Source organism: Notamacropus eugenii, chromosome 4 (assembly GCF_028372415.1).
Source record: "Notamacropus eugenii isolate mMacEug1 chromosome 4, mMacEug1.pri_v2, whole genome shotgun sequence".
NCBI classification, from domain to species: Eukaryota; Metazoa; Chordata; class Mammalia; order Diprotodontia; family Macropodidae; genus Notamacropus; species Notamacropus eugenii.
The window spans coordinates 14,599,332-14,625,443 of NC_092875.1; the positions used below are offsets into that span (position 1 = coordinate 14,599,332).

Here is a 26,112-nt window from a genome sequence, read left to right on the forward strand (position 1 = left end):
CTTGTCAACACCACCTTCAAAAACACCACTCCCATTGGTCCCCTTCTTTCCATCCACAAGACCACCAATTGTTTCCTAACTGGTCTCCCTACATCCACTGTCTCACCCTTCTCCGATCCATCCTGCACACAGCTGCCTAAGAACTATTGCTAACCCACAGTTCTAGCCCAGTTGCTTCCCTTCTAAGTCTCTCAAATCAAATTCGAGCTTTTCTGTGGGGCATCTAAAGCCCTTCACCACAAGTCTCCAACTTGCCTTTCAAGCCTTATTAGCATTATTCTCCTTCCTGCAGGCTGTGCTTCAGCCAGACTGGCCTTTGCTCTGCTCCACATACTAGCTGTTTTGACAAAGGCTCTCTCTTCACACCTGGAATGCACTCCTTGCTCACCTCCACCACTAGTTTCCCTGCTTTCCTTCCAGACTCAATGCAAGCACCACCTTCTGCAGGAAACCTTCCTTGATCCCCCTCCCCAACTGCTCCCCCACAGTTACCCAGTGTTTATTTTCTCTATTTGTTAGATATCCTGAGTATAGACAGTATTCCATTCTGCTCTATTCCACTATAAAGTACGTTTTAAACATGGAATTTGTTTCAACTCAATTGATCTATTGGGGAACAATTTCAGTAGAAGTGAATTCCCTGTGTACTTATTTCATGAGAACACAAAACCCATGGGCCGCACACCTCCCACATCTATGAGCTCCCTCAACTTAGTGCTGACCTGCCTGGCAGCAACCTGTCCCACACTCACTTCCACAAGCAAACTTCAGGTCTTTGTCAAGGTGAAGTGGGGCCCTTCCTATCTCCTTCTCTTACTCCACCTTTCATTCCTACCTACAGTGGCCCCTTACCAAGGCTCCCCCTCAGCACCTTGACTTTGCCAGCCTGAGCTCTGTGGGTACTGGGGCACCACCAGAGCAGCAGCCTAAGGCCACAGATACCACCATTATTGACTGAAGTTTTATGTACTTCTCAGCCACTGAACACATATAAAACTGTGCTACCATTTTGATTAGGTTTCTTTTTTTTGTATGTATTATGACAAAGTTTTTGAATATTGTGCCCCAATTCTATTTTTCCCCCATAAGCCCTGTGTTTTTTACTGTTTTTTTTTATTTTGCATAGCATGGCACTTTTGGGAAAACAGCTATGCTGAGTTACAGCAGAACTGACTGTACTTGTATGCAGGAAAGGCAAGATGGCATAGTGGATAGAGAACAGGCACTAAAGCCAGGAAGGTCTGGCTTTTATCTGATTTCTGCCACATACTGGCTGTGTGACTCTGGGCAACTTCCCAGTGCTCTAGGCAACATACAAAGACTACAACTTGTAGAGAGGATAGCTACCTGAATTGGCAAAGAGAGTTTTTTCATCTGGGAATTCCCTTCCTTATTTCAATTAAATCATGAGTCTCATCTCAATTCTCACCTTATAGGAGTAGACATTACTCATGCTTCCCTGATAGAATATAATCTCCTTGAGGGCGGGGACTAATTTCATCTTGGTCTTCATATACCCAGAGCAGAGCAGAGTGCCTGGCACACAGTAGGCATTCAACAAATGATTACTGATTAAATGATACTGGCTACTGTACAAATGATTTATAATTAGTACTGGGACAGAGGCTTCATGTTTACATGTGACCACAATAAATATAACAAGATGAGATTTTTAAAAGCCTTGTACATATAGGTAGCAATAATGAATTATTGCACTGCCTTAGGCTGCTCCAATTACAGCAGCAAACTGTTACAAGTACCATTACAACACCATGAAAGCAAGAGCACCATCATATATTAAATGTTCAGTTGCATGAAGTACAGACAAGACTGTGTCTTTGGGACTGACATGTTTTTGTGAGGGATGTATGCGTCCCCAAGTTCATCCTCTAGGAAGACAAGATGTCTAACTGAATGGTTTTTTTAATCACCACCCCTTTTTCGTTTTTCTTTTCCACTCCCCCTTCCTCTACTTTTTATATCCAAAGAAAAGCAGAGGGGGCCTGCTGTGCTGGTGGAGATTCATGCCTGTTGGTGAGTGGAAACAAAGCCAGAAAATGCAACGGCAACGAGTGAGCAAAACAACCCAACAATATTAAAACAAAAATAGCTGAGAAAAACACCTCCCTCCCTCCCTCCTCTCCAAGTGTCTTGGTGCCCACAGGAGAGACCATGCCCTGGGACTGACTCCACACATCCAAACAACACTCATCATCTTTCCCCACAGAGTTTGCTTGGTTCTCTTTCCAACTTTCTTACTGCTACAAGATCACCACCATCCTCCCGGGCACTCAGGTTCCCAATCGAGATGCCAGTCAGACTCCCCACACACATTCAACTCACAGAGTCACCATCATCAAGGCTTGTTTCTTCCTTTACAAGACAGCTCCAAAGTCTCCTCTCCACTGCCAAGGCTGCTACCCCACTTCAGGCTCTCATCACCTCAGCACTCCCCGTATGGTAGGTCTTCCTCCCTCAAGTCTCTTCCCCACTCCACTGCATGATGATGTGCAGGTCTGATCATGTCACCCCCTCCCTCAACTCAATACACTGCAGTAGCTCCCTATTATCGCTTCCACTATCAAACAGAAAATGGTCTGTTTGCCATTTAGAGCCACAGGGCTTATGGGGGAAAAACAGAATTGGGGCACAATCTTTCCAGTCTTCTTACACTCTTCTCTCTTCCACACTTTCTATGACCTATCTACATCAGCCTGCTCTGGGCCTGGAAGGCTCTCCCTCATCTCCACCATCTCTACCTCCAGGACTCCTTGATCTCCTCTCAAGACTCAGCTCAAATCCTACTTTCTGCAAGGGAGCTTTTTTCAGTCCTTCAATTCCTCTCCCCCCCATCCCCACCCCACCTAATGTTGGTGCCTGCTCCCATTTACCCTATGGCTCTTACTCGACCTCATATGCTATATGAAGTTATCTGCATGTTGTTTCCTCTTTAGATTATAAACTCTTGGAGAGCAGGGGCTGTGCTGTGTTTTTGATTTTCTTTGTGTCCACGTATCTTAGCACAGGACTTGGCATATAGTAAATGCTTCTAAAACGTTTGCTGACCGACACTGCTCCACACTATTCCATTCTTATACCAGAATACTAGTCAGGAATATGAGTCCTTTCTTCATTTCACACCTCTTCCTCTCAAGCCAGTCCTCCACAGACTTCAGGCCAACTACCTACCACTAACCTATACCTTTTTGTTTTCCTGTGCCTGTTCCCTCTAGCCTGAAATCATGAAAGTGTTTCCTGATGGGCTTTGTCAGTCTATTTCCCATAAGCCTAAGCTTGATCACTGCCAGAACAAAAACTACCCTCCATGCTTTTGTATTTGTATCCCCAGAGCTAAGCACCTAATAAATGTTTCTTCACCGATGCATTCATCTCATTAATTCTTAATAACATACTATTTTTACATTTACAGAGTGCTTTCACATTAAAGATCACAGTCTATGGTCCAACTAGCCAAGACAGAAAAGACAAGTAGTATTAGCCCAACTGATAAATAAGGTGTTGAACAGAGGCTCAGAAATGATTTGTGTAGAAGATACACCTGACAAGCGATAAAACTGGACACCTCCCTTCTCCGAGTCAGGGCTCCTTCAACTTGACCATGCAGATGTCTTACATTTCAGCATGGGGCAGAGAGAATTTTGAAAAAAGGAAGGTGAATAACTTGGCTACACTGGCCTAGAAATCAGTTAAGTCCTTTTTATACTAAAAATTAGAAATATTAATGTCAATTACAAATTTATGCAAATTTATTCTGTTTTACACCTTAATTTCAGGACTCCTACTCTCTTCTCCCAACATTACAGGCACTAATGTTAATATCAGATTAAATGATTTTTCATTAAAAATACTCCCACACAACGATCAGTTAAATCCGGTCCCAGCAAGTCAAGCTCTCCTTTCTTCCAGAAGCCTGAGAACTAAAAATGTGGAAGAAAAAAACTGCATTTGCTCTACAACTGACTTCTGCATTTGAGACCAATATGGAAGAGAGGGAAAAAGAAACTTAACCAAGGTCGTTTGTCAAACAAATAGTATAGACTGAGAGCTGGAAGGGCCGTGGGGGCTCCAGGGGATGTCCTTCAATCTCTAAACATCACTATTGTGACTTGGCTAAATTCTCCCAGCACCCCCCAAGACCCATTTTCATTGGTGAGATCCTCCTAGAGCCTCCATCTGGAGGAAAGGTTTAGACTAGCCGCTCTTTAGCATTGTTCCCCCCTTCTTCCCTCTCATCTTTCCTGCTCCCCTTTAGGTGCTATCTTCCTCTGTTAGAATGTAAGCTCTTTGAGGCAGAGGCTCTGTGTCCTCAGCACAGTACAGCATACAACACAGGCACTTAACTCATGTCTGTTGACTTGACTCGATTTGAATTAATGTTTATTAATAAGCTCCCTTACCAAAGGCTATAAGCAATCAAAGGATCTGGATAAACAGTTCTGGAAGGGCTGCAAACTGCTAACAACCATAATGAAAGAATCCTCTAAATCACAAACAATAACAGAAATGCAAATCGAAACAATATCAAGGTTTCCTCACACTCAGAAAATTGGCAGTGATAACATTTAATATCATTTTTGGACTTTAATAAGGGCTAGAGCTTGAATTGATCAATCGGAAGAAGAGCCTGGACCTAAAAGTCTCTTTGTTCTCTGACGTAAACTCTTCTTATGTCCACAACGCCAGATGGGGCTGACTTAGCATACTTTATGAGACCCTTAACCTGAGACACTATCTTGAATAATGGGACTTTTTCCATATCTTAATATTTCATGGACATATACTATGTTATGGCATGTTAATGGTAAAGAAAACACAGATATCCTGGGTTGCAATTTCAATTGACATTTTGTCAACTCTCTTATTGTATTTACAACCTATTCAATTAAGAAAATTCCTTCCTCATGGTATAGTTAAACACATATAGAGGCCATAAATCTGAGGGACACAGACATCCTTGGATTGTCCCAAAAGAGATTTAAGCCTGACTATTCTTGTATTAGTCGGTCAGACTTCCTTCTGCTCCACGGCCATGTAGCTGCTAGCTTTAAAGGAATAACCAATAATGTAAAATTTAGCCTGTCTGTCTTTTTTAACCTAACTTTCAGGTGGACAGCAAAGATAACAAAAGACCAGAACAGTCGATATCAGAGGGGTTGTGGAAAGACAGGCCCATTAAAGCCTCGTGGAGGGAGTTAAGAATTGATACCACCATCCTAGAAGGCACTTGGAACTCTGAAAGTAAAGTGACTCAAATGTCCATGCTCTTTAACCCAGAGACTCCCCTAGGCATACACACCAAGAAGGTCCTTAACAAAAAAGAAAGACTCTATATACAGCTAAATCTTCTAGCAGCACTTTTTGCAGTAGCAAAAAAAAACTGGAGTCAAAATGGAGGCTGTTCAATTATGGAATGGATAAACAAATTAAGTACATGATTGTAATGGAATAATACTATATTGTATAAAAAGTTATAAACACAATGATGCCAGAGAAGCATGCAAAGAATTACATGAACTAATGCAAAGTGAAGGAATCAGAACTAGGAAAACAATATGTGCTGGGGATGAAGCTCAATTCCAGGTGGACAGTCTCGGGCGGGTAAAGGTGGGAACTTCTAAATCTTAGAGTTCTCACGAGACCCCCCAGGAAACGACTGGGAATCGAGGTGAACCGAGCTATCTCGTGTATTTCCGCCTCTTCCCGTGAGAAACATGATGGGAGAGAGCTCTCCCCGCCCTCGAGATTGTCCCGGATCTGGGCACACTATTGTTATCTAACAGCACGGTATTCAGATGCAAACTATGCTGCTGGAGAGTTTAAGTAGGATCAGGAAAGCCTGAAAGTTCTCTTGGGCGGAGGGGCGCGGAGCGGACAGGACAACAAGGCTCTGCTTTTCCTCTCTCCTCTCTCCCAATATGCACAATCCCTGTAACATCAATGAAAAGAAGAATTGCCAAAAAAAATCCCAAAAACCTAAATGCTACAAAAAATATAAAGAACAAGCTTGGGCCCAAAGAAGAGCCATAAGAGATGCACATCCCCTACACTTGTTTGCAGGGGTGGAGTCCACGAGTTGAAATAATCTGTATAAAGTCAGATTTTTTCCCAATACATTGATCAGTTTTAATTTTTTTCCTCATTCAAAAAAATACTGTTGTAAGTGATATTTCTCAAGGCAGGGGGAGACACAGAAGGGGACAGAGGAATAGAAAAGGAAATCTAGGTGACGTAAAAATGAAAGATATCAATTTTAAAAGCTATTATTTTTTAAAATAATCACATTTTATATATAGAATACTATGATTCTGATCACTGCCTTGAAAAGCACTGCTGACCTCGTTGTTGTATACCCGTAAAACATGCACAGTCTACCAGTGCCATGCCAGGAAACTGAATCGCTTCCATTTGAACTGTCTTAGGAAGATTCTGAAGATCACCTGGCAGGATAAGGTACCAGACACTGAGAACTAAACTGTCAAGCATTCAAACTCTACTGCACAGAGTACAACTCTAATAGGGTGGTCACACTGTTCAAATGCAAAACATATGCTTGCCGAAAAGAGTATTTTATGGAAAATTCACACAGGGCAAGTGCTCACACGGTGGACAGAAGAAATGATAAAATGACATTCTCAAAGTTTCTCTTAAGAACTTCGGAATTGATTATGTGACATGGGAGATCCTGGCACAGATCTGCCCAGCCCGGTGTGTCCTCATCAGAGAAGGTACTGTGTTCTATAAGCAAAACAGAAATGATGGAGCTCAAAAGAAATGTGAGATGTGCAAATTTAGAGACTCCACCCCAAATGTTCATATGGACTATTTGTGCCCAACTTGTGATAGAACATTTGAGCTTCTAATGGTTTGATTAGCCACTGTGACTTGACTCTAACATGGTGATGTCATTTTGGTCCTCTTTGAGAACAAAGGACAACTAACCAACCATTTGGAGGAAAACACGTTTAAGCATGAATTCAGAGAATGGTCTGGTGTCTAGACCATTGAGACTGGGGGGAGAGGATGAGGGGAAACATCACCTTGGGGAACTCACTTCCTTTTTCTGGACCTTAGCTTAATCATCTACAAAGTAAGGTCACTGGACTAGATGGTCTTAAGTTTCTTTCTTGCTCTGCATTCTAAGAACTCTTCTCTAGCCCTCATATTCTATGACAGAAAAACACTCAAAGCAACACATCAACAAACTGACCAGTAAAAGGATACAAGCATTAAGATTTAAAGCTTGAAGCACTTTCTTAAATAATTCCATTATCACATCACTTTGCATTGAGGCAAAGATGAGACAGAGACACAAACAGACAGAGAGACACACATGCCACGCACTGTACTAAGCATTCAGGACACAAACGCAAGCAAACAGTCCCTTCTACCAAGGAACTAATATTTTAATGGCGAAAGGATTTGGGGCACAGAGGAGGGAGAAAGAATGGCAGGAGCAAAGCCAAAGGATGGAGCCTGGAGAGAGTCCAGGCCTGAGTAAGGTGAATCGCAGCTGGGGTCCTTCCTAAAATGGTGGCAGGAAGAGAAGAAGGCCTCAGGGTGGCAATATGGCAGACACCAACGGAAGAGAAATCCAGGTGACAGCGTTAAAAGGATTAGTCTCCTTTTTAAGTACCTTCACAAAGATTCAATCAGCTGACAAACTAAATCAAAGTGTGATTCAGGAGCAAAAAATAGTTTCAGAGTCTTTATCCAGCAAAAGATTTTCATTTGCCAAAAACGGGAAACTGCAGGAAAGGTGTCTTTACCGTGGCATTACATGAGAAACTCAGAAAAAGACAGCCTCCCTCTATTTTCTGTCCTTCAGTAATTCATGTCACCAACAACAGAGGGAAGATGCACCTATCACTGTCAGCCTAGTACAAGATGCTACTGTTTCAGAATTTTATGCCTTTTTAGTCACTAAACCATAGCCACTAGTTTCTTCAGGGCTAATGTACTGCCAGGTTAGCTTTTATGTACTTCTGTCCTTTTATGGAGATCACAAAATTTCAGGGTTGAAAGAAACCCATCTAGTCCAATCTGTACTAGAAAAAGACTCAAGTTAAAATTAAGTTTAAGATATCTATGGGACATCCAATTCGAGGTGTCCAAAAAGCTGCTAGAGATCTACGACTGGAGGTCAAGACAGAGGTTAAGACTGCGGTCATGCGCATGAAATCAAGGGAGCTGAGATGAGCTCACTTAACAAAAAGGTACAGAGGGAGAAGGCCTCTTCTGCAGTCCCCTACAATCCCATGACAGTCTCCTGGTCCTTTCCTGATGCACACTGCCTGACACCCTGGCACTACTTCACCCCCAAACTGAACCCTGTGGGCAGCAGTACCCTACCTGAGCACTCTCCCAGTATCCAGCCTCACGTCTTCAAGCGTCCCTTAGACAGCTCAAAGTGAATGTCTCAAGATAGAAACTCACTGTGCCCACAGCTGAACTCCTTATCTTTTCCCCAAAACTTCCACCTCCTCTTAACTTCCCTATTTAATTCCTAATTACTCTCAAGAACACCAACCTTCCCCCAATCACTCAAGCTCGCCACCTTGTGTCATATGAAGGGGGATGGGAAGAATATGCCTGCCTCCAGTCTCGTTCAACCCCATTCAGTCACCAAGTGATTTTCCTGCAGCTCAGGTCTGACTACATCACTCCCCTAACTCAATAAACTCCAGGGGCCCCTGTGGCCTCCAGGAACAAATACAAAATGCTCTGCTGGGCCTTTCAATCCTTTAAACCTGATGTCTCTTCCCTTTCCAGTCTTCTTCCACATTACCCTCCATCATGTACTCTTGGATCCAGTGATACTGACCTCCTGGCTGCTCTAAGAACAAGACACTTCATAGTTTGACTGTGGGCAGAACTTTCTGTCTGTCCCTCATGCCTGGAGTACTCTGCCTCCTCTGCTCAGAATGCTCCACTGACCTCTCTGGCTTCTTTTAAGTCCTCAACCAAAATCCTACTTTCCACAGGAAGTCTTTCCCAATCCCTCTTAATTTCAGTGTTTTCCCTCTTTTAATTATTTCCTATTTATCCTATTGGGGTCAGGAAATGGCACAGTGGATAGAGCACCGGGCCTGGAGTCAGGAAGACTCATCTTCCTGAATTCAAATCCTGCCTCAGACACTGACTAGCTCTGTGACCCTGAGCAATTCATTTCACCCTGTTTGCTTCAGTTTCCTCATCTGTAAAATGAGCTTCAAAAGGAAATGGCAAACCACTCCAATGGCTTTGCCAAGAAAATCCCAAATGGGATCAAACATGACTGAAGAATGACTAAACAACATTTATCCTGTACACAGTTTGCTTCGTGTATGTGCGTGTGCATGTTGTCATCTCCTTGAAGGCACGAGCTGTTCTCTGCCTCTTCTGCATCCCCAGCTCTTGCACAGTGCTTAGCACACTGTTGTTGTTCAGTCATGTCCAACTCTTTGGGACCCCAGGGACCACACTGTCCATGGGGTTTTTCTTGGCAAAGACACTGGAGTGGTTTGCCATTTCCTTCTCCAGAGCATTAAGGCAAATAGAGGTCAAATGACTTGCCCAGGAGGACACAACTCACAAGTATCTGGCATCAGGTCTTACTAAGCCACCTTGTTACTTATTATATGCGGTGTATGAATTTTGACTGCTGGTACTTGTACACTCTAGATTTCCAAGAGTCAGGTTATAAATCAGCCAGATCAGACACTGGAAATTCTGATGAGTGAGCTTGTCCCAGCAGTTATGGGCCAGTTCTGCAAGAGAGATGGTGTTCCTGTAAATGATGTTACTCATGTAAGTGGAACTGATGACCTGACACAGGTTCTGTCATTGATGCTACAATGATCCATCTTTGTGGGTGGTCACTGAATGGAATGAAATCCGATGGAACTTACTCCACAACCAGAATTCTCTTATGCTGAAACTAATGTAGGTCAGATCTCTTACAATGACTAGAAAATCTGTGGCCTCCTTCTTTGCAAATCAGGTTCTAAATGTCACGAGCCGTGTTCTCCTTGGGCCAAAAGATGGAAAGACTTAACCATCTTAATCACTGAATTGCTCAGTGCAGCATCACAATTTTATTGTTACACTTGATGAGGATGAAAGCCTTCTCTGGGGAGAATGTTTTGGTGACACCCAGAAAAAAATTATGCTGTGCATAATCCTAACTGAACTACTAAGAATCAGTAGCAACAGCAGATTTGATTAAGAAAAATCAGGAAAAAATGCAGAAAGAGAACCCAAAACAAAGGTGGTGAGAGCTTTCTAGTTAATGATACGGGGACCATGCTTTTCATATCCACCACCTTGTAGATGCAGAAAGCCCTAAATGTAGCCATAGTATAATCATTTTAAATTGTATGCATTACATCAAGAAGTCAGAAATCTTGCATGCTGCTCTCTCCTGGATTTAGGTGTTCTATGCCACCCTTGCTGTGAACTTGAAATGCATGAAGAGAAAGTCTTTTACTGTATGAGATTTTATAATACTTCTAAAAAAAATTCAATTAGGGTTATGTATGGTGCAATTTTTCTCCAGGTATCACCAAAAATTCCCCACAGAGAAGGCTTTCAAACACATCAGGTGTCAGTCTCAGCCTGAATCATCTGGGACTGTTCTATTAAATTGCTACCAGATATTTTTATGGGCAATTTCTTCCAATTTCTAGACCACATTTTTCTTATTAATTCTAATTACACTTATTTATATTAATTAATTAATATTAATTTATTCCTAAATACAAAGACTTCTTTACACTTGAGTAATTAGAACTTTTACCTTCTTAAGAAAATTGATGCTTACTATAACTGAAGATTTTGCTTGTTTTATAAATTTTGAGTACTGGAACATTACTTTTGCTCCCTGTATCTTTAGTTCTTTATGCTTAGTGATTTCACCCTTTCCCCTTTATAAAATGAAAAATATACTGTCACATTAAGTTAACATTAGCCTTTCATCTTTGGGGAAAAAAACCTTGGTTCAGATCTTAAATGCTTGGGAGGATGTGAGAAAATGCACTGCTGGTGGAGTTGTGAACTAATGCAACCATTCTGGAGGGAAATTCGGAACTACGCCCAAAGGGCAACCAAAATGTGCATACCCTTTGATCCAGCAATACCACCTAGTAAGTCTATATCTCAAAGACATCATAAAAAAGGAGAAAGGATCTATATGTACAAAAATAGTAAAAGCAGTTCTTTTTATGGTAGCAAAAAATTGGAAATTGAAGTTATCTCCATTAATTGAGGAATGGCTGAACAAGCTGTGATATATGAATGTATTAGAGTATTACTGTGCTATAAGAAATGACAAGCAGGATGATTTCAGAAAAACCTGGAAAGATCTGTCTAAACAAACACAAAGTGAAATGAGTAGAACCAGGACAACATTGTACATAGCAACACTGCCAAAAGTAACTCTACATGACTTCGATCTTCTCAGCAATATGGTGATCCAAGACAATTACAAAGGATTCACAATGGAAAATGCAACCTACATCCAGAGAACGAATTAGATGATTCTGAATGCAGATCAAAGCATACTATTCTACTTTCTTTATATTTTTCCCATCTTTTTTCTTTTTGGTCTGTTTCTTCTTTCATAAGTATAATTAATATGGAAATATCTTACATGATAATACATATATAACCTCACTGCTTACCATTTTGTTTTCCCAATTACATGTAAAGACAATTTTGATTTACTGACTGAAGGAACCTAGGGATTCTGATATATTCCAGATAGGGAAGACAGCCTGTACAAAGGCCAAGAAGCAGGAGATAGGATGCATAGTGGAACAGAGTTTCACTAGAAAAACAGAGTGCACAAAGAAAGACCACTTGCAATGAGCCTGAAAAGGTAAACAGGAGTCAGGTTGGGGAGGGCTTTCAAAGCCAAACTTAAGAAGTTATATTTTATCTTAGAAGCAATAGGGAGTCACTGAAGCCTCTTGGGCAGGAGGAAAGTACTGTGATCAGACTTGCACTTGAGGGCTATCACTATGGAAGCCATCTGGAGTGTCCATAGAAGGGAAGAGACTGGAAGAAGGGAGACTAACATAGAGATGAGAAGGGAAAACCCAACATAGGACATAGGGTGAGGGGCATGTGAGTGGAGAGACATCTGGGCAGTGGGGACCTAAGATAAGATTTGGCATCAGATTAGAAACAAAGGATGAAGGACAGTGAGGAGTCCAGGATGACTCTGGAGACTGTGAGTGGGAGGATGGGGATTCCCTTAGAGAAGGAGAAAAATCACAGAGAGGAAAGGGTTTAAGGGGTAAAAAGACAATAGCCTGAAAAGGTAGCTGGGCTTACTTTTTTTTGGCTGGGTTTTTTTGGTTTGTTTTTTGAATGACAGGGCAAGAACTGGATACATTTATATGCAGCAAGAAAGGAGCCTGTACATAAGGAGAGACAAAACTCAGAAAAAGAGGATAACAGAAGAGTGCAAGTAGAGTGGGTGGCCTTAAACAAGGGCCATCTCCTTGTCAGAGACTGGTACAAAGGAGGAGAGAATGGAGGGTAGCACAGAGGATTTCTGAGAGAGAACAGGGAGAAGGATTGCATCTATTCTGTACAACACAGAATGGGAAGTCTGCTGCTTCCAGGGGTGGGCTGAGGGTGGGGGTGGTGTAGAAGGCCTACAACAGGCAATGTGGAGAGTGTGATGGCTGGTTAGAGAATAAGAGGAGCAGTGAGGGCCAGTGGAAGACTGAAGAACACTTTGCCTCGTGATCCCTCTGGACCATTGCTCCCATTTCCTTCTCTATCCCTTCTTTCTTGCTCTTTTCTCCTAGGATTCCAGTATCCCAGAGCTGGTGATGACCTTGGAGAAGACAAGGGGCATACAGCTTCTACTCAGAGACATCCAGAGAGCCCACTGTCTCCTCAGGCAGCTCATTCCACTTTGAGGTAAGTCTAATGGCCAGGAAGTCTTTCCTGATACAAAGCCTCAATATACCTTTTCACAGCTGCCACAAAATGCTCCTGGTTCTGCCCTCTGGGACCAAGTGGATTAAAACCTCTTCCTTATGACAAGCTCACAACTATCATGTCTCCACTCAAGTCTTCTCTTCAAATTCAACGTTCCCCAATCCTTTCACCAATCCTCCTAGGACAAAAGCTCCAGACATTTTACCATTCTGCTCCCCATCCTCTGTATACTACCATGTCACCCAAGTGCTATCTAAAATGGGGTACCTGAGCATGGTCTGACCAGGGCAATGGACAAAGGAATCCCCCTTGTCCTACGTCCCAGGCTCTCTAAATGCAGCACTCAGAGCTTGAGGACTACCTTCTACAGCAGGCCTTCTGTGACCGGACCCTGCCCTGAAATTACTACATATGTAATAGGCACATAATCTGTATTTATTTCAACATCTACATGTTTCTCCCCAATAAGATATAAGCCCCTGGAGGGCAGGGGCTGCTTTATTTTTGTGCCCCTACCCCTAGCACAGTACCAGGCACACGAGAGAGTCAAACACAATGATAAAAACAAAACATCAAATACAGACAGGTTGTATTAAACACAACTGAAAACACAAAGCATATGATCATACTCATGCCTACAACAGTTAAGTTGGCTCTAAGGCCTTTCCTCTTCATCAGAAATCTAATATAGTTTGTCAGACTGAGAATACTACTCTGAGTGGGTCCCCTCCACAACAGACAGGTTCTTGGGCTTACTAAAGTCAAGCAGCCTCCCCCAAGAGTCCCCCCTTTCCCAGGGGCTCAGTCATATTAGACATTGTATGTGATCCCCCACAATCCCCATTTCCCCCCTCCAAAAAAAGTGTAGAATTTAGAAAAACTAACAAACAGCACTGCCCTAGAACTACTACACTGAAACCCAGCCACTAGATCTGTAGAGCTGACATGACTCTCAGGCCTAGCACAGGATAAAGGCCAAACTATTATATTAGAAGGTCAAATTCTTTGTGCTTTGTCTTTCCTGAAGATCACAGAATGTGAATGCTGGAAGTGAAGTTAGAGGCCATCTTCCTTCTGACCGCCCTTTATTGCCTCTGCTGCTGGGGGCTCAACCCAGAATCCCCTTCCTCACCTGCCTGTCATCCCTGGGGTAGTGGGGCTGGACTGGCCTCCCTCCAGCTCCTCATCTATCTGACACTATGTGGCACCTCAAGAACTGTGAGGATGTGCAAGTCTCTGCTCTGAGGAAAAAAATGTATAATAACAATAATGGTAATTACCATTCTTATAAAATACCATTTCTATAGTGCTTTATGGTTTACAAAGCACTTACCAAATATTATCTCATCTTCACAACAACCCTGGGGGTAAGGGCTATTTCTGCTGCTCAGTCATGTCCAATTCTTTGTGACCCCGTTTGGGCTTTTCTTGGCAAAGATGCTGCAGTGGTTTGCCATTTCCTTCCCCAATTCATTTTACAGATGAGGAAACTGAGGCCAACAAGTGACTTGCCCAGGGTCACAGCTAGTACATGTCTAAGAACAGATGGAACTCAAAAAGACGAGTCCTCTCCTGACTCTAGGCCTGGCACCTGTCTGCCCAAAGGGTTGTTATTACTCCCACTTTCCATTCAAGGAAATTGAGGCAAAGACAAAGTGACTTGCCATGGGTCACTCAGACAGTAGGTGGCTGAAGCTGGATTTGAATCAGGGTTTCTTGACTCCAGGCCACTAATCCATACAAAAGGATCCCTGTGGAGCACATAGTGATTCAGTTTTAAAATGTAATGTTATCTGTGTTTTTTTCTTTTGTTAAACTCATCTTCTCTGCGCCACATTCCACCTCCTTGGCACCTATGCTCCAGAACCACCTTTTATAGGCCAAGCCCAGGAGCTCACAGGGCTACAGTGCCTTGTAAGCCTTCTACATTATCAGACAGAACATGATACCAGATGCAAGACCTCAGTGGGAGCAATGGAAATTTCACACCTTTGCCATGGAGACAGAAGAGACTTCTAGAGCATGACTGGACATGTTGCTGTACAAACAAAATTCAAAATAGAAAGTCTATTTAAGACAAAACAAGATATTGGATCCAAGGGAAATGTGACTAATTTGGAGGTTTTAATGTAATGATAAAAAAAAAAAACCCAATGGCCTAGAAAACATCATTCCTGAGCCATACCATAAACTGGTATGATACAATATAGCTCAAAAGAATATGAAATGTGCAGGACTTTATAAGTTACTGGAAATACAGTAGAAAGAACACTGAGCTGAGTCACAAAGGCTTGGATTCAAGTCTCTACTCTTCCCCTTACAAAGTGTGACTTCTACCTCTCTGTTTACTCATCTCAGAGAGAAACTGATATTTGTCTTCCTGTACTCAAAGGGATATTATAAGACTCAAGAGAGCTATTTCATTCAAAACACTGTGTTGCCATAAAGTTATTCATGGAAGTGCTATTTATTACTACCAAGTGACCTAAAATCACAGAACTTTTAAAACGAAAACAGAAAAAGTCAGACAACAATTAGCTTACTTCCAGGACTTCATGAGTGGAGATTTATGTAGGTCGATAAACAAAAACAACTAATACAAACAACAGAACATATCAGTCACCTCCTAATTTGGTGACATCTGGCGTGTCAATTAGCACATACTACTTTGCCAATTTCAGCTCCAGGCTAAAGAGGACACTCTCTCCTTCCTCAGTTCGCAGGGAATATAGTCTATTCATCTAGGACAGATGAATCACTTCCCCTTGGGATGTTTATTGATTCTGATTTAAGGAATCAGCTCTCTGCAGAAGACCTAGTTGAGTAACCCCATCTCCCAGAAGGCCCCACCAAGATCAAAGTACCATGCTGTGACCTGAACCCCTCAGGGACAAGCAGGCTACATCAGCTACTTCAAGGGTTTTGTTAAGTGTCTATTTCTACTACCACTGGCTGCATTCCCTCATTTGCGAGGGGACAAATTCCACTTAACTATGTAATGCTGACTGGCTTTTACAATGGGAGGTTTACTTCAAAGATATAATGGGAGCAAATACACAAAAATTTCCCTCCAACATCACCCCAGTCTCTGAAGGGAGATTAGACTTTGAACTTAGCTCAGTTTCCACATAGCACTGGTCCCACCAAGTCTGGACAAAGGTCCTGAAGGCCATTCCCAATCTCCTGATCATTCCTTACTCTCCAGTACAAGGCTGTGCTGGCTGCAAAGCCCAGTCTGGATTCTGACTCCCAGAAGCCTATGGCTTGCTCTCTTAGTCTTTACGACTCCCAAGGTCAGAATTTCCACTCTCAGGAACAAAAAAAAGCCAAGGATGCCCCATTTCTCAGAACTACATGGCTGGAAACTGAGAGAAGGCCCCAGAGTCTTTCCTCTCCAACCATGTTCTCTGGCAGCACCAGGTACAAGAGGCCTTCCTGAAGGTGCCAAACATAAAAAAAGCTCCTCCCAATTATAATGGTAGGCCATCTGGAACAAGTTACAGAATGTCCATGTGAGCTCTTGACTCTCCAAGGTGCTTCCTTTACACATCATCATGATTTTCTCAGAAACAGTTCCTGTAGAGATGCCATCTGAGCAAGCTGATAAACCAGAATCCCATTATGTTTACATAAATCAAACAAACCATTACCAAGTCACTTGAAATCACAGAACTTTCAGAAGAAAAATGAGGCACAGACTCTGACCTCAAAGAATTTAAAGCCTAAAAAGAGAGAAAAGCCATGCCTACAAATAACTAATATAAAATGGATTGTGTCCATGCACTAGATCAGAGCACAGTGCTGTGATGACAATGATCTGTAAACTTCAGAACACTAGGGAAACATGAATTATTGTTATTATTTTAAAGTACGATCATGGTACACCATGGACGTGAAGAATACAATCCTAAATTGTTTTAAGTATTTTTACTACAACCTGGTCAGAGGTGGGGAGTGAGACTGCTGACACTAATCTCTACTACAGGAAAGGAAAATGGACTTCAGAACAGCACTCACTTCTCAACTATGGCTCAAAGAAAGACCATTAGAGCTGGAAGGGACCTTGAAGATAATGTAGTCCAAATCTCTCATTTCACACAAGGAAACTAACGCTCAGAGAGAGGAAAGGACTATCCCAAGACCTCAAAGCTACTAAATGGTAGAGCTCCTCAATCCCAGGCCCAGTCCAGTACAGCCATGATAACAAACTTATATCCCTACTGACAACATACTGACTTAGAAAGCCACAAGTTAACATGCTCTATGTTGTTTATTGTGGTATTACTATTTTGTTAAACATTTCCCAATTAAATTTAAACCGGAGTGCTGTGGATGGCATGGGGGCCACAGGTCAGACACCTGCACTACACCAACTGTTTAAGCCAAGCACTTGATGTATGAGCCTCTGCTACTGTTAAGTCTGGCGAAGGAGGTCTGATGCCTTTGCACAGCTCTGCCTCACTTTGATCCAATTCATGCATGAGTCAAGACATCACCTCGTGATGCCACTGCTTTGAAAACAAAAGACAAACAACCTCAACTACTACTCTTCTGGAAAAGAAAGTCTCTTACGGCTCCTTCCAGCCTGGTTTCAGGCCATTCAGGCCCTGCTCCACTGACTCTCAGGTAATAGAGAGGCTGAATGTAAAGGTTACCTTACTCCATTTTTAATAAGCAGCAAGCATTTGTTAACCACTATGTGCCAGGCACTGTACTAAGGAAATGGTCAAAATACTGAAACGAAAGGTTATTAAGAAAACTGTTGCCTAGCGAAACAATGTTTTTCCAATGTCTCTGAATAGGTATTGTGTTGTTTAGCCGTGTCTGACCCTCCATGACCCCATGGACCACAGCCCGCCAAGTGCTTCTGTCCTCCACCATCTCCTGAAGTCGGGCCAAGTCTACATGCATTGTTTCCATGACCCCATCCATCCATCTCGTCCTCTGCCATTCATCCCCTTCTCCTTTTGCCTTCAATCTTTCCCAACGTAGGGTCTTTTCCATTGAGTCCTGTCTTCTCATTATCTAGCAAAGCATTTCAGCTTCAAGCTTCAGTATTTGACCTTCTAGTAAGGAGCCTGAAAGAATTTCTTTAAATATTGACTGATTTGATCTCCTTGCTTAACAAAGGACTCTCAAAAGTCTGCTACCACAACTCAAAAATAACTATTCTACAGTGCTCAGCTTTCCTTACAATCCAACTCTCACAGCCACACATTGCTACTGGAAAAACCATTGCTTAGACTATACGAATCTTTATTGGCAAAGTGATGTCTCTGCTTTTTAATAGCTGTCCAGATTTGCCATAACTTTCTTTCCAGAGAGCAAGCATCTTTTCATTTCATGGCTGCAGTCACCATCTGCAGTGATACCTGAGCCCAAGAATAGAAAATCTGACCCTGCTTCCATTTCTTCTCCCTCTATTTGCCAGGAAGTGATGGGACCATTTGTCAGGATTGTAGTTTTTTTCCATGTTAAGCTTCAAACCAGATTTTATACTCTCCTCTTTTACCCTCATCACTACAAAGTCATAAAGTAAAAAGTTTATCAAAACTGACTGTGCACCCTAATGGAGAATCTGAATCCTCTTGCCCACAACAGGATGGTGTTCTGCTGCTTAAAACATAAAAGCCATTTTTTTCATCAGGATTCTGGAGTGTTGCTACTGGTCAAAGCAAAGGCCTCTCCTCAGATTTAGGTTCAACACAAAGAAAAATTAGTAATTAAAACCATCCTAAGCACAGGCAAGAAAACAACATATACAATGAAAGCAAAGTAAATTTTTAAAAAAATGAAACTCCAAACTAAACACTGTAAAATTACAATGACTACACTTGACCCCAAACAAGAGATAAGAAAACATACCTCCCTCCTTCTTTACATGGGGGTGCTGCAGGTGTGGAATACTGTATACAGAGTCCAACTTAGTTGATTATACTGAACAGTGTTCCTCCCCTCCTTTTGTTGATGCTTCACCCCATGCAAATTATGAAAATGTCCGGAGTTTCAAATGGTTCCAGGGACAGAGAAACAGAGGCTCAAAGGCCACAGCCCCTGAGAACGAAAGAAGTCTGAGGGGAAGGGCAGGAGCTCCTCCCTCAAACTTCAGACTGAAGACTTGTAGAAGAACAAACACTACCTGATCCACTGGGGCTCCAACCAGCTGAATCAAAGCTGTGGGGTCCCCCAAACAGCCTTTCCCTAATCTGAACATCCTTCCCTTGCTGGCCAAATAAACTGTCTGTTAAGTGCTGAATGTCTAGCTTGAGTCACAAATGGCCTGCAACGTGGAGGGAGGAAGGATCTTTTGGAAATGAATGTCAAAAAACAAACAATGAGCTACACAAGCTTCACTAGGACTTTCAGCCCCAAACTGACTGTGATCTCTGACTCTGCTGCTGGGACTTCCTGGGGGTTCCTCTGCCTCTGCTCCTGGGACTTCCTGGGGGTTCCTCTGCCTTGGCCTAGACATCAGCCCAGATCCAATTCCCAGTCAGCGACCTCCTCACTCTTGAGTCTTTCCGTTTTGCCCTCTCCCAGGTCTCAGGCCTCTCTCTTCACCCCAATGCTTTCTCCTAAGCTACAAAGGTCATTCCTGGACAATACCCTCCTTGAATCGCTAGCTCCCCCCTCCTATGTGAACTGCCCAGGACTGTACCTTACTGCCTTCTCTTGTCTGTTGTGAGGTGGCCTGCCAAGGTCTCAATATCACAAGATAGGCCCACAAGGGAGGGCTCTGAACTATCACTTCCCTACTTCAGTGAAATTCCTTCCAGTCACTAATAATCTACCTGAAGTCACCCTTCAGTGGTTAGTGTTATCTCCTCATCCCAGCGACTCTGAACTTCCAGCTGCCATCACTCAAACCTCTTCTGTTCCCCACTGCCTGCTCCCTTGCTCCTACTTCCCTCAACCCACTCCCCCAGACCTCAGTCCAAATCTACCCCTCCTTTACACCTGGCTCTCTGGAATGTTCATCTTAAATCCTAATTTTGCTATTACTGGTGCCCCCCCCCCCATCTGTTAGTGCCTTCCTTTCTGAAATCCAATTCCATCTACTCAGGATCTATCTAGAATGTACCCATGTTGTTTCCCCCATGGAATGGGAGCTCCCAGGTGATTAGCACAAGGCCAGGACATAGTAATTGCTCAACAAATACTGTTGATCAACTGAGAAACAAGCAACATTCAAGACTCAAGTAAGATAGCATGACAGGGAAGGCTGTGACAGATTAAAAACAAGATGGAAGCTGAGACTAAATCAAGAAATTGAAGTACTGAAAACAAGCAGAACATTAAGATCAAATAATCTGCCCTAGCATCCACAAGCTTCTCCTATAGAATTGTCTAGCCTCTCTCACTGTTCCTAGAACGCTGCTGGAGACAGAGTAAGCTCAACAACATTTACACATGGCCCAGAAACGCTTTCTACATCTGCCAGGATTTAGAGTATTTTTATCTTCTGAGAAGACAGTGCAGCAGCTACATAGCCAAATATTGCTGTTTGTAATGCAGAGAACGAAATAAACTGCCATCATCCCGTCCCTCTGTCTTGCCATCCCTCCCATCCCTCCTATAGGTTCTTCAAATACCAGCTGCTTAGCCTAGAAATAACAAAGAGCTGACATCTGTGTCCTGTTGAACTACACATGATCACCTGAGGTGCCCCAGCACTACAGAATCTATGCCTTGGAAAGAACTTCAGAAGCCATGAGCAAACAAGAAAGGCTGCTCTATTAACCTACCTGACAAGGGGCTCTCCAGCACTTGCCCGAAGACTTCCAATGAGGATGAAAATCCTCTAAGTGGGGGTGGGGAGGGGGGAAGGTGGGTTGGGAAGAGGCAGCAGTTGGGAGGGTGATTGGCAAGTGATGCCAAAAAGAAAGTGATTTTAACTTTTTAAAAAGTGCAATAATGAAGAAAACAGAAGAAAGAAGCCTAGAGAAGAAAGACAATCTTGAAAAAATATGCAGAATTCATTACCCAGTTGGGGGGTTTTAAAGCAAGCAGGATGAAATGGAGATTCAGCTTCCTCTAGAACTGTCCTTTGTGTTCTGCTGTGTATATGGAAATGTTTTCTTGTTGTGGTTTAAGGCAGAATTTTAAAAAATAAAATGTTTTAAATCCATTTAAAAGCTGGGTGTGGCTGCACACACACCTGCAGTCTCTGCTGCTGAGGCTGAAGCTGGTCTGAGCTGCAGTGAGCTCAGGCCGGTAAGTGTCCATACTTATTCCAGTACCAGTATGGTGAGCCCTGGTACCAGAAGGCCACTGGGCTTCCTAAAGAAGGGCTAACCAGCCCAGTTGGGAGAAGACCTGGTCAAAGCTCTCATACCAATTAATACTGAGATTGGGCCCTGCCAGCCTGGGTTGAGATAGGGAGACCCCAGTCAATCAATCAATGAATAAATTTTAGAAATAAATAACATACTTTTAAAAAAGTAATTGTTATGAATCACGTTTGGCTCACTATCTCATTTGCTTATGTAGATCTCGGGCAACTAGGTGGCATACTAGATAGAGTGCCAGGCCTGGAGTCAGAAAACCTGAGTTTAAATCTAGTCTCAGGCACTTACTAGCTAAGCAATTCACTTAAACCTGTTTGCCTCAGTTTCTTTAAGTGTATAATGGGGATAATAAGAGCACCTAAACCCCGGAGTTGTTGGCAGATCAGAAGAGATAATAATTAGGAAGTGCTTAGTGTGGTGCCTGGCACACAGCAAAGACAAGATATGGCTACAATTATCATTGCACCCAAGCTATCTTAAAGGTACTGATAAGCCCATTACACTTCAGTGCATCGATAAATGTCAGTATTATTCAAGGCAATCTCTAGCTCTGCCCACAGGCCAAGGTTCACTGAAATCAAGACTATAAAAAGTCCTCGGTGACAGAAGATCATGGCTTATCTCAACTTATAAATGCTCACAGAAATTTTTATTAAAAACTACAAAGTATGTAACCATCTGAACCTCTACCGTTTCAAGGTGGAAGTATATGAGCCATGAAAAAAGCTGAAGGTGCATTTGGTACCCCTGAAATTTGGAAAATGGGAGGGGGAGGTAGCCTCTTCTAGACACATTTTAAATCAGAAATAACGTGTGAAACGCTTCACTTTCTTCAGTCCCAGAATGCAAGAATATAGGAATCTATAATGAATTCCTCTGACAACCTGCTCTGGTCTCACTCCTCATCCTAGAGTGTTTTTCCTAATGTCCAGTTCTTGCAGAAGCCTAAACAATACTCATGTATTTAAAGGCAATAAACCTTATAATTATAAAAACTGATTCCCTGCCTTGTAGCCAGGCATCATCAATTCCTCATTTCATCCACAGGCACATTTAATCCACTCACATTCTCATTCACTCCTTCACTCAATAAATGAACTCAACAAGGATTTATTAAGTGCCAACTATGTGTCCAGCATTGTGCTAAAGCATTAGGCCCAAAACAGTCCCTGCCTCAAGGAATTCACAATTTAATGCAGAAGGCTGCATGCCAACAACTATGAACAAACAAGATAAACTGGAGATATTTAACAGAGGAAAGGCTTTCACATTAAAGGGTATCACAGAAGGCTTCCTGTAGAAGGTGAGATTTTAGCTGGGACTTGAAGGAAGTCGGGAGACAGAGAAGGGAGACAGCCAGGGCAAATGCCTGGAGTCAGGAGATGGAGGATTGTGTGGGGAAACAGCAAGGAGATCAAAGTCACCCAACTGCTGAGTCTGGGGGGGACAGTAAGGCAAATCCGTACTGCATCCCTCCTGTGGGCTCTGTAGCACACCCTGGGGAACACAGAGACTGACTACATGCACTCTACCCCCTCTTCCACAGTGAAAGGACTCAGGCGCATTTAGCACAGAGCAGAGCTTCTAGAGGAGAAGGGGACATAACAGTGTTCTTGCAGAAGGCAGGATCAGGACCCTAAAGCAGACGCCACAACCAGGGCAGCGCTGCACAAGCAAGGCATGAGACGCCAGGCCCGTCAGAGCAGGAGTGTAACAGGACTGCTCCCTCAAGGACTGCACTCACAAAATTATTCTTTTCTAGTTATCATGAGAGCTACGCACCTTCACAGGCATATTACAAATACGAAAGGAGGATGGTCAGTATTTACTGTCTAAACTTATATAAGCCTTGTAGCTCCCTGCACTCTACAACACTGGTAGCTAATGCTCACCTGAGATCCCAGACCCCTTACTTAGCTCCTGTAGGATTCGTGTCAGCAAGGCAGGTCCCACGAAAAACCCAACTTGTCTACCAGCAAATAGGCACAAGGAACACGCCTAAGAACCCATTACGTGCTTACGATTATCCCCAGTCTGGTGAAGGTACCAGTCTACACACTGGACACCTCCCTCCTAGGCTGGGACTTGCTCTCCCTCTTCCTAATGGAATCATGTAATAAGATTATCTACTTCATCCACATGTTCTAGGTTGGTTTTGAGGTGAAGGAGAGTCAAGGTAAATTTCTCTCTACAGTGACAAACCAAAGAAGGAAAATACCTACCTACACGGATGACCTTTACCCTTTCCAGTCACAAAAGACTAGACAAGTAATGCCCGGTGCTTGCTTTGGGACACCCCGGAATATCTCTACCTCTTCTGATGTCACAAAATTCTAAAGATCTACCCAGAACGAATTTAATCATAAATCCCCAAATTCTGTGCCATCAGACTTTAGGGAGGATTCCGGAACAACAGGAAGGCAGGCGGTGGCACTACTGTAGCCAGTGCTTAGTAACAAAGTATCATAGAATGAGCGCTGATACAGTACTTTAAAGTCCGCAGAACGCTTCAGACCCGTCCGGGGTACAAGTTGTCCTGTGTCACAAGGAACGTGAACGAGGGGCAGCGGGGAGACCACAGCGTGGATCCCATCTCACCCGGCACAGCCCCCATCTCAATGTATCCCAAAAACTGCCCCAAGCGTGGCCTGCTCGGCCTCCTCGCCCTCCCCTGGACTTCGTTAACAGGGTCCCACGTTGCCGCTCCACCTGCAGCTTCTCCCCTTTCCAAGCCCGGGCTCTGCCCCGAGTCCAAGCCGGGCGGCACAGCAGCCGGCCCTCCCTGGTCTATCCAGCCTTTCCCCGCCACCACACTTCTAACCAGCTCCATTTTACTACCAGGAGCACCATCCTCCGGAGCCATTCGGGGCTCTCCTGGCCCCCTCAAAGCCTCTGTCCCTAGGGGTGAACCTCTTCCCAGGAGTGTCTGGGGGCTTTCTGTTGCCCCTCCTAAGGCCCGGGTGACCGTTGTCCAGTCAGGCCTTCCTCTCCCAGAGGGAGTCCCTTCCTCCTCCCCCGCAGCTCTGGGCCTCCACGAGTTCTTTCTGACTCCTGGCCCAGTTCACACACGCCCCAAGCTCCGAGAGCAGCAGCCAGAAGCTCCGGCGCTGGGACGGCCTCGCGAGCCAAGGCCCCACCCGCCCCGCCACCAGGGGGCTCCCATTCCGCCCCCCACGGCGCAGGCGCACCGGCCCAGGCTGCCCCCGCCGAGGGGCGCCGTGCACCGCCCCCCCTCCTCCCCTCCCCCCACGGCGCAGGCGCACAGCCCGCCGCCCCGCCCCGCCCCTACCTGTAGTAGGACAGGAGGCCGTTGCTGAGCACGAACCAGCGGCGTTGGTAGCCCTTCAGGTAGTTGGTCCACTTGAGGAGCCAGCCCTTCAGGATGTACGGGCTGCCCCCGCGGCCGTCCTCGGCCACCGCAGGCTGGGCCTCCGTCGGTGCCAGCTCCGGGGTGGCTGGCGGCGGCGACGTCGATGCCAGCGGGGGCCGCGGGGGCAGCGCGCTCATGGCGGGCGCCTCGGTGTGGCACGACAGGCAGGGCACAGCGCTGAGGAGGGACGAGAGCCCGCGGGCGCCCCCTCCGCCCCCAGGGCCCGCCGGGCCGTCCCCGCCGGCCGCAGCGGCTTTCCCCATAGACGCCCCCGCGAGCCCCGGGCGGAGCCGCCGCCGCCGCCCACCCCCGCGAGCCCAGCGCCAGCCTGGGGAGCCCGTCACGAGGGCGGCCCCCGCCCCCGCCCGGCGCAGGACTCGCGGCGGGGGCGACGGCGGCGACGACGACAGCGGCAGCGGGCCGGGCGGAGGCAGCCCCGGCGGTGTGAGGCCGGCCGCGGGGAGAGTGGCACGTGGGGGGCGGGGCCGGCACGTGGGCGCCCCTCCCGCCTCGGACGGAGCCTGGGGGCGGAGGCGCGAGAGCGCGCGCGGCGCCGCGGGGCGGGGGCGTCACGTGCGGGAGCGCCCCTCCCAGCCCGCCCCGGACTGGAGAGGGAGGGGGGCGGCGGCGGCGGCGGCGGAGGCCCCTCTCCTCGCCCGCCCCCGGATCTGGGTCTGACGCGGAGAGAAAGCGGGCGAGCCAGAGAAAGCGCGCCGGCCAGCGCAGGTGTGAGGAGACACGTGAGGGGGCCCCGCCCCCGGAGCCGCCTCGGGTTCTGATTGGCGGAGCCAGCCAGCCAGGAGAGCACGTGGGGGAGTCCCGCCCGCTAGACACGTGCGGACCCTGACAGGCCTGCCGCGCGCCTTGCGCCCCCTGCCGGACGAGCCCCGAGAACTCGGAGAGGGCAGCACGTGGCCCCGCCCTGGGCAGCGGGCCCGGCGTGACTCTTGCGGGCTCTCATTGGCTGAGCGAAGAGTCCTCGCGCCCCCTGCCGGGCGCTGGCTCCTAGAGGAGCTGGCACAGTGCAGGGCGCACGTGGCCAGCACGCCTCAGGCTAAGCGCCCAGGAGTTGGCCCTCCCTGCCTTCGGTGTCCGTCCTGCTGCGGCCCAGGCAGCATGGACGCCCCGCGCTGGCCGCCGCGGTCGGTGGATCACCTTGGTTAGTTAGCACCCCTGAACTTCCACCCTCCCTGGGCGTGGAGATGTTGGCCATGGGGCTAGGGCACTGGGGAGTGCCGGCTGGGCCTCGGCCAGGTGCCCTGACCGCTGGCATCGCTGGGGACTGGGGCTGCTAAGGAAGATGTCCCCTGGTGTAGGGACAGGGGCGACCTCCTCGGTCACCTCTCATGACATGCCTAGAGGCATGTCACCGCCCGACCTGGCGGCGTCCGTTTGTCCTGGTCTTGTGCGGTTGGACAGATGTCTCTGGGCGCCCTTGGGGATCGAGGAAGCCCCCAGGACGTTCAGGGCTGTGCCCCAGCAGCCACGTTTGAGACCCTACGA

General features: G+C 45.5%; 1 protein-coding gene across 3 annotated transcripts in view; it reads right to left on the bottom strand.

Moving 5' to 3' along the window:
* The window catches only part of OSBP2 (oxysterol binding protein 2), a 293,276-nt gene extending 268,288 nt beyond the window's left edge, over positions 1-24,988 (bottom strand). For 2 of the 3 annotated variants that reach the window (XM_072599925.1, XM_072599926.1), the window contains exon 1: positions 24,529-24,988. In XM_072599925.1, the coding sequence (XP_072456026.1) occupies positions 24,529-24,872 (344 nt within the window). In that variant the 5' untranslated portion in view covers positions 24,873-24,988. The remainder of the gene's footprint in view (positions 1-24,528) is intronic. The other variant, XM_072599924.1, reaches the window with a different exon arrangement.
* Positions 24,989-26,112: the final 1,124 nt, after the last annotated feature.